Source organism: Oncorhynchus tshawytscha, linkage group LG06, assembly GCF_018296145.1.
Source record: "Oncorhynchus tshawytscha isolate Ot180627B linkage group LG06, Otsh_v2.0, whole genome shotgun sequence".
In the NCBI taxonomy this organism is placed as follows: Eukaryota; Metazoa; Chordata; class Actinopteri; order Salmoniformes; family Salmonidae; genus Oncorhynchus; species Oncorhynchus tshawytscha.
In genome coordinates this window covers 41,883,218-41,892,733 of record NC_056434.1, presented here as the reverse complement: position 1 = coordinate 41,892,733, position 9,516 = coordinate 41,883,218, and the positions used below count along the sequence as shown (strand labels likewise).

General features: G+C 44.1%; 1 protein-coding gene across 1 annotated transcript in view; it reads right to left on the bottom strand.

Moving 5' to 3' along the window:
- Positions 1-1,457: 1,457 nt before the first annotated feature.
- parp12a (poly (ADP-ribose) polymerase family, member 12a) overlaps positions 1,458-9,516 on the bottom strand; it is a 28,036-nt gene continuing 19,977 nt past the window's right edge. The window contains exons 3-12 of the mRNA XM_024423868.1: positions 8,384-8,648; positions 8,169-8,306; positions 7,942-8,074; positions 4,970-5,138; positions 4,291-4,417; positions 4,025-4,121; positions 3,157-3,241; positions 2,886-3,016; positions 2,480-2,631; positions 1,458-2,374 (exon numbers count right to left, since the gene is read on the bottom strand). Of these exons, the coding sequence (XP_024279636.1) occupies positions 2,118-2,374; positions 2,480-2,631; positions 2,886-3,016; positions 3,157-3,241; positions 4,025-4,121; positions 4,291-4,417; positions 4,970-5,138; positions 7,942-8,074; positions 8,169-8,306; positions 8,384-8,648 (1,554 nt within the window). The 3' untranslated portion in view covers positions 1,458-2,117. The remainder of the gene's footprint in view (positions 2,375-2,479; positions 2,632-2,885; positions 3,017-3,156; positions 3,242-4,024; positions 4,122-4,290; positions 4,418-4,969; positions 5,139-7,941; positions 8,075-8,168; positions 8,307-8,383; positions 8,649-9,516) is intronic.

Here is a 9,516-nt window from a genome sequence, read left to right as displayed (position 1 = left end):
ATATCTGCACCTACCGGTTTCCATGATGTTAATATCTGCACCTACCGGTTTCCATGATGTTAATATCTGCACCTACCGGTTTCCATGATGTTAATATCTGCACCTACCGGTTTCCATGATGTTAATATCTGCACCTACCGGTTTCCATGATGTTAATATCTGCACCTACCGGTTTCCATGATGTTAATATCTGCACCTACCGGTTTCCATGATGTTAATGTTATCTGCACCTACCGGTTTCCATGTTAATATCTGCACCTACCGGTTTCCATGATTTATATCTGTTTTCCATGATGTTAATATCTGCACCTACCGGTTTCCATGATGTTAATATCTGCACCTACCGGTTTCCATGATGTTAATATCTGCACCTACCGGTTTCCATGATGTTAATATCTGCACCTACCGGTTTCCATGATGTTAATATCTGCACCTACCGGTTTCCATGATGTTAATATCTGCACCTACCGGTTTCCATGATGTTAATATCTGCACCTACCGGTTTCCATGATGTTAATATCTATCCGGTTTCCATGATTTAATATCTGCACCTACCGGTTTCCATGATGTTAATATCTGCACCTACCGGTTTCCATGATGTTAATATCTGCACCTACCGGTTTCCATGATGTTAATATCTGCACCTACCTACCATGATGTTAATATCTGCACCTACCGGTTTCCATGATGTTAATATCTGCACCTACCGGTTTCCATGATGTTAATATCTGCACCTACCGGTTTCCATGATGTTAATATCTGCACCTACCGGTTTCCATGATGTTAATATCTGCACCTACCGGTTTCCATGATGTTAATATCTGCACCTACCGGTTTCCCATGATGTTAATATCTGCACCTACCGGTATCCATGATGTTAATATCTACACCTACCGGTTTCCATGACCTACCGTTAATATTAATATCTGCACCTACCGGTTTCCATGATGTTAATATCTGCACCTACCGGTTTCCATGATGTTAATATCTGATGTTATGATGTTAATATCTGCACCTACCGGTTTCCATGATGTTATTATCTGCACCTACCGGTTTCCATGTTAATATCTGCACCTACCGGTTTCCATGATGTTAATATCTACACCTACCGGTTTCCATGTCAATATCTGCACCTACCGGTTTCCATGATGTTAATATCTGCACCTACCGGTTTCCATGATGTTAATATCTACACCTACCGGTTTCCATGATGTTAATATCTGCACCTACCGGTTTCCATGATGTTAATATCTGACCTACCGGTTTCCATGGCCTCTCCAGTTGAAAAGCTTGTATATCACTGTGTATGATATTTTAAGCTTGACTGTATACCTTTCTTACTCATGGTATGGTGTAACTTCTGTTGTTTTGGAGTGTTGCTCTGCTATTTTATGTTGCATATGAGATGTGATCAACAAAAACAAAACAAAAATCAGGAAAAGAATGTGTAACCAGTATAATTTCAGAAAGTCTTTTTATGATTGAAAGGGAAAATGACATGCCATGGAAGAGTACATGCAATGGTGTAATACATGTTGAAATGGGACACCTCATTAATAAAGTTTTATTCCAGTATGTGCACACTGTATAACTTTGGAAGTTAACAGTTAACAGTATGCTATAGTAATGCCATGTGATTTAAAAAAAATGTTTTTTTGTTTTACTGACAAGACATTTATATATTTTACACTTTGAAGAAATTACTCAACTACTTTAGCTAAAATGTTAAAAAAAAGAAAAGAAAAAAAAAAGTTAATGTTTTGTGTATGGTACACCACATATTGTACTTTCGTATTACAGGAATAAGGTTGATGTTTCATCTACCTGAGAGAAAAAAACCAAGTCATCATAATAAAAATCGTACACATCTGGTTACATAGGGCCTTTACACATTCATTGGCACTAAATCCTATGACCTTGGTATAAGTCACCAAAATAGTAGTTTTGAACCCAGTAAAAGAAGCCCCTAAACTGTTTTTATATTCTGAAGAATGATTTTCAAATAATTTTCTCCCACCACAATAATGGATGCATTTGCAACATGTCTAAAAACATACTTGATGACCACACAATGACTCATTTTCATAAAAACATGATGCTACGCACTACCGTGGATTCTAGGAGTACTCAATGATGAATTCTGGGTAAATCTGCTGTTTCTCAAACACAACAAAAATGGCCGGGTTGCTTTCGGAGTCGACACAGCTGTCGTAGAGCCCCTTGCTGGTGCCTTTCTGAGGGGGGCGAAGGTAGTCCCTGTTTCCCTTAGTGAACTCCCCGACCAGCACCAGAGCCACAAACATGATCTTCTTGCCAGAGGCCGAAGACTTGGAGTATCTATTAGAGTATGAGGCATCTCTGGCAAAATAGCTTCCTGGAAAATAATCGTAAACATGTTAGAGTAAAACGAAAAACATGCTTAAAAACATTCTCAGAAGCAGTGGATATTAGTCATTGATATAGCTGTATAAACATTCACCTTTGCCGTAATGTGATCCATGGATGCCACAGACCCTCCAGTCAAAGTTCTGTTCACAGATGGCATCTAAGATAGGCAGTTCTGTGCCATGGAACAAGTGTCTCTCATCCACAAGTTTCCCTCCATTCTTCACCTTCATCTGTTCCTTCTGCCTGGCCACAAACACACCAACCAACACATCCATGAGGAACTCCTATAAGTGGACAGTTTAAAACCTAAATCTTCCCTCTGCACTCCAATGTTACCGTCTTTACCACTAAACCAAAACTAAAACAACTAAACCACAAGGGGTGGTAGAATTTCAGGTCTTAGAAAGATGGAGATGGCCTCAGTGTGCCATACTGAGACAGCTTCAACTATTGTACAACTGTCTCACTACTACACTAACATAGTGTAGTGTACATACCACTGGAAGACCCTCCAGAGTGAGGGGTTCTGGATCCTGTTGATTTTGTGGATGGTGCTGGTGGACATGGTACGTTTGAACAGACTCTGCACCATTTGGTACTCTGTCATCAGGCCTAAGACTGGAACCAGCTGAAGGAAACAGATGAATCATTTGGATTGTGATTGTGATTGTGATTGTGTGTGTGTGTGTGTGTGTGTGTGTGTGTGTGTGTGTGTGTGTGTGTGTGTGTGTGTGTGTAACCGTATCAGCATATTATGACTGGGAGTACCTTGTAGGTAAAGTCAGGCAGGGCTTCCTTGTCCCAGTGTGGAGGGACAGACACAGTAGAAGAGCTGGTGCTCTCTGGAGATCCACTACCATGGAGACAGAAACACAGGAAGTTCAAAAAGGGAAGCTTTCTGTTTTGATTGATTCAGAGATATATCCATCAGGGCTTCCTCTACAAACCCTAACTACAACATTTCCACTTCAAAATCACTGCCCCTTTTGAAAGGGATAACATTTTAGATAACGAACTAGTAAACTTACGTTCTGGAAATTACCACCATGGACACCAGAAGTCAATCTTAAATAAATCATTCTTTATTAACAGCAAGCTGGAGAGGTCACGGTCAAACTTAGATGCATAAAGTACGGGTCTGAAGTGAGCTTCTATGGGGCAGTCCCGTTAGTTCTCTTATATACTGCTTACAGACGAGCTACATAGGCATGGTTCATAGGGTTGGTTCCTGCATGTGTCTGGCACCGTCTCCTATCTTAACTTATAGAACATTTTCTGGGGGATTCTGCCACAATGTCTGAGGAGGGAGTCATGACCGTCTCCCCCAAATACCTCTACCCAGCACCTACAGGAACTCATGATTTTATGAGACAAGATGTACAGTTCAAGGCTCTCTCTTCAGACAACAGAGATTCCCTCACACTTGTACAATCTTTAGTAGTATTACGGTCAGTAAATATCCTGATGATGTTTTGAAGGAAAACATGAAATACTAAATCGCAATGAAGGATTTCGCTCTAAACGAAGAACTATAACAGGCCCAGATGAGGAACATGAGTCAAGGTGTGGGAGGACATTAACATTACATAGGCCTACAGTAGAGTCATGAAGGACAGTCATAATAGGCGTACTGTACCTCTTCAGCTTGGCCTCCACATCCTGTCCAGAGAGAAAGCAGGGTCTCCTACGAACCTCTCTTTTGGTTTTGAATCTAACATTCTGCTGATACATCTCTGAAATAGAGAATCTATCAAAATGCATCTAGTATGACAAAACACAGTTTACGGGGTTGTTTACTGACGAACGTTTAACCAGGTAAGTTATTGAAAACAAATGATATTTTGTAATAATGGCAAATAGCTGCTGAAAGGCTACATAGTTGTCCCAAACTGTTTACGGTACCTTTGAAATAGAGAATGTACTGGTTATGGCCAGATCCAAATGGAATCTCGCTGTCCGAGTCAGCTTGGTATACATTCTCCAGGGTCTTGGAGGTGACAGAGGCCACTTTCCCCTTATCATCATACATCTACATAGAATACGAACAAAGCTCATATAAACCCACAATGAAAACATTCCCTAACACATTAAAACGGTACAACCTGCACTTATTCCTGTGTAGTAACACTGGTTACTATAGTAACAGCATTGCTCAACTCCATTGTCCATTAACTTAACAGAGAACTGAAAAACTTTACTTTATGCTCAACCCAACCCCCAGAGACACACACACACACACACACACACATCACACACACATCACACACACATCACCCCCGAAGGGCTGGAAGCAAATGGGTCAGCCGCAGTGCAGTGCCAAAGGAGCAATTATAGGTGGTTAAGTGCCTTTGCAAGGGCACAACGGCAGGTGATGGTTTCTAGGATAGTACTAACAACCCTCTGGTTGCAGGCTCATTCCGCACCAGATTTTCCTGTCTGAGCTGGGATTCACACCCCGCTTCTCGAACCACTGGGCTACCTTCCGCCAGTTATAATGCAGTTACTAAAGTACCACGTAACATGTTAATATAACGGTGTTGTTCTCTGAAGGACAGGAACTAGAAGTATTATTTGAACCAACCTCCTGGCCATACTCTATCCACTGTCCCAGCTCACCCGACCAGTACCACAGCCATTCTGTGGTAAGGATGAAGTGAGGAGGTTTGGTGACGGACGACACAGTGGACAGACGACGCACTGGAGACCTTCCACATGTCATGGTGAGGAAGTCCACTGGCTGGACACCTCCACTAGGGGCAACAGAGAGAGAATGCTGTACTCCAACAGTCAAATAAAAACAACACGTTGTCACATGCGAACACAACAGGTGTAGAATTTAACGGGAAACTTACGAGCCCTTTCCCAACAATGCAGAGATAAAAAGACAAAAAGCTAATATGTACATGTAGGTAGGTGTAAAGTGACTAGTCGCAGCAGCGTATGTGAAGAGTTAAAAAGTGTGTGTAAGTGTCTGTTTGTGGTGTCAATATTTTTTTATTTTACCTTTATTTAACTAGGCAAGTCAGTTAAGAACAAATTCTTATTTTCAATAACGGCCTAGGAACAGTGGGTTAACTGCCTGTTCAGGGGCAGAACGACAGATTTTGTACCTTGTCAGCTCGGGGATTTGAACTTGCAACCTTTCGGTTACTAGTCCAATGCTCTAACCACTAGGCTACCCTGCCGCCCCAATATGCGTGTGTGTGTGTATGTATGTTTTGTGTGTGTGAGCATATGTAGTGTGTGTGTTGGGAGTGCCAGCGTAGTAGGTGTGAGCGTGTGGGTAGAGTCCAGTGAGTGCGCGTAGAGCCGGTGCAAGAGAATCAGTGCAAATAAAAAGGGGCTCAATGATAATAGTCCATGTAGCCATTTGATTAATTGTTCAGCAGTCTTACGGCTTGGGGGTAGAAGCTGTTCAGCAGTCTTACAGCTTGGGGGTAGAAGCTGTTCAGCAGTCTTACGGCTTGGGGGTAGAAGCTGTTCAGCAGTCTTACGGCTTGGGGGTAGAAGCTGTTCAGCAGTCTTACGGCTTGGGGGTAGAAGCTGTTCAGCAGTCTTACGGCTTGGGGTCTTACGTAGAAGCTGTTCAGCAGTCTTACGGCTTGGGGGTAGAAGCTGTTCAGCAGTCTTACGGCTTGGGGGTAGAAGCTGTTCAGCAGTCTTACGGCTTGGGGGTAGAAGCTGTTCAGCAGTCTTACGGCTTGGGGGTAGAAGCTGTTCAGCAGTCTTACGGCTTGGGGGTAGAAGCTGTTCAGCAGTCTTACGGCTTGGGGGCAGAAGCTGTTCAGCAGTCTTATGGCTTGGGGGTAGAAGCTGTTCAGCAGTCTTACGGCTGTTCAGGGGGTAGAAGCTGTTCAGCAGTCTTACGGCTTGGGGGTAGAAGCTGTTCAGCAGTCTTACGGCTTGGGGGTAGAAGCTGTTCAGCAGTCTTACGGCTTGGGGATAGAAGCTGTTCAGCAGTCTTACGGCTTGGGGATAGAAGCTGTTCAGCAGTCTTACGGCTTGGGGGTAGAAGCTGTTAAGGAACCTTTTGGTCCCAGACTTGGCGCTCCGGTACCGCTTGCCATACGGTAGCAGAGAGAACAGTCTATGACTTTGGTGGCTAGAGTCTGACGATTTTTAGGGCCCTTCCTCTGACACCGCCTGGTATAAAGGTCCTGGATGTCATGGAGCTCGGCCCCAGTGATGTACTGGACCATACGAACTACCCTCTATAACGCCTTATGGTCAGATGCCAGGCAGTTGCCATACCAGGCAGTGGGTGATGCAGCAAGTCAAGATTCTCTCAATGGTGCAGTTGTAGAACTTTAAGGATTTGAGGGGCCCATGCCGATCTCTTCAGCCTCCTAAGTGGGAAGAGGCATCGTCGTGCCCTATTCACGACTGTGTTGATGTGTTTGGACCATGATAGGTCCTTAGTGATGTGGACACTGAGGAACTTGAAGCTCTCGACACGCTCCACTACAGCCCTACCGTTGTGAACGGGGTTGTGCTCGACCCTCCATTTCCTGTAGTCTACGATCAGCTCCTTTTTCTTGCTGACGTTGAGGGAGAGGTAGTTGTCCTGGCAGTGTCTCAGTGTCCATGTGGTAAAGGGCGGTGTGGAGTGCAATAGAGATTGCGTCATCTGTGGTTCTGTTGGTGTGGGTCCAGTGTGTTTGGATTGATGGTGTTGATGTGAGCCATGACCAGCCTTTCAAAACATTTCATTGCTACAGATGAGTTCATTGCAACAGGTTATGTTGGTGTTCTTGGGCACAAGGACTATGGTGGGCTGCTTGAAACATGTATGTATTACAGACTGGGTCTGGGAGAGGATGAAAATATCAGTGAAGACATATGCCAGCTGGTCAGTGTATGCTCCAACTACATGTCTTGGTAATCCGTCTGAGTGTTAACCTGTTTAAAAGGTCTTGGCTACAGAGAACATGATCACACAGTTGTCCGGAACAGCTGGAGCTCTCATGCATGGTTCAATGTTGCTAGCCTCAAAGCAAGCATTTCGCTTGTCTGGTAGGCTTGCGTCACTGGGCAGCTTACGGCTGGGTTTCCCTTTCAAGCCGTGATAGCTTACAAGCCCTACCACATCCGACGAGCGTCAGAACCAGTGTAGTAGGATTATATCTTAGTCTTGTATTGACACTGCTTGTTTGATGGTTCGTCTGAGGGTGTAGCGGAATTTCTTATAAGTGTCCGGATTAGTGTCCCACTCCAAGGCGGCGGCAGCTCTAGCCTTTAGCTCAGTAAGGAGGTTTCCTTTAATCCATGGCTTCTGGTTGGTATATGTAGGTATGGCACTGTGGGGATGACATCGTCGATGCACTTATTAATGAAGCTGGTCACTGACGTGGTAAACTCCTCAATGCCATCGGATGAATCCCAGAACATATTCCAATCTGTGCTAGCGAAACAATCCGGTATTTTAGCATCCGCTTCATCGCACAACTTCCATATTGAGCACGTCACTAGTCGAGTGTAGTACATTAAATAGGATTTTGTTTGTATTTTAAAAATTTTTTTTTTAAATACCATCTGATATGACGACAACTGTACCTTGTATCTTTTCCTGGGATACAGTAGGCCTTTTCAATCTCCTCCACATTGGGCAGGTCTCTCCAAGTCACTCCATCTCTCTCTAAGATCTGCCATTTGTAAGGCAGGTGGTAGTGGATACGGACACACTTCTCTGACAGAACACACAGCCACAGAAACACATGTAAACACTTCAAACACAGTACTGTAAACTAAAATGTTGATAAAGTAGGTTTAGTTCATGTTACCTTTGAAGCTGCAGTGTCTGCGGATGAAGAAGAGGCAGATTTCATTCCTGTCGGTCTCACTGATGGAGCGGGACGAAGGCTTACGAGAACGCTCTTTCCCAACTGGCTCTATGGCCGGAGCAGGGGAGGGTCCTACAACTAGACACAGGACAAACACAGTTACTACATTATATTACGATGATATTTCCATTGATTCTACCTTGTCATTTCCTTACCAGATGGCTTTTCTTCGTGACTCTGACCGATGATGATGAATTTGTTATTGTAGATCTTGTCGAGGATGCTGATGTTCTCTTGGCTGAATCCTCTGCCATTTAGGATCTTCATGGTGGTGGCGTCAAATGTGTGGGCCCTCTTACATCCAGCACCAAACTTACAGTCTCCCTGGAGGAAGTGCAGGCAGAGGTGGAGGCTGGTGCAACTGGTTTTAAACTTGCAGGAGCCATGCTCACCAACACCCTTGTTGTAATGGGAGCAGATCTGGAAAGAGTTGAAAGGAGATGGTAAAACATCCAGATACTACTGTAGACTACATGCAAATCACATTTGGCAAGGCATTTGGCAAGGCATACTCGTTTTCCTCATACAAGTAGGCCTACATGAATGCATGCATATCTATTGAAGTTGAAAAACAGGACTAACTGTGAATGTGAAACTTGCAAAAGCCAGTCACCCAGTCAACCGATTGGTACATGTCTAGCCCTGAAATAAGTTTGATATGTGTAACAATATGGCAGGTATACCTTTAAAATGGCAAGTAATCCAAGATAGGAAACAATTAGGCGGCCAGTACGATGCAAAACAATTCATTTAAATATTTACTGAGAATACATAAGTAGAAGCAGATCAGCCTATAGTTTATACATATCTGCATTTTTTTTTTGCCCTTTTTTTCTCCCCAATTTCATGGTATCCAATTGGTAGTAGTTAGTATTTTCTCATCGCTGCAACTCCCATACGGACTCTGGAGAGGCAAAGGTCGAGAGCCATGCATTCTCCGAAACACAACCCAACCAAGCCGCACTGCTTCTTGACACAATGCACATCCAACCCGGAAGCCAGCCGCACCAATGTGTAGAAGGAAAACACTGTACACCTGGCGACCTGGTCAGCGTGCACTGCGCCCAGGATATCCCTGCTGGCCAAACCCTCCCTAACCCGGACAACGCTGGGCCAATTGTACGCCGCCCCATGGGTCTCCCGGTCGCGGCCTGCTGCAACAGAGCCTGGACTCGAACCCAGAATCTCTGGTTAGCCTTAGACCACTGCGCCACCTGAGAGGCCCTTGACTGAAGATCTTTTTAATGCCACTTGGAATGCAATATAATACAAATTCTGAGGTCTGTGC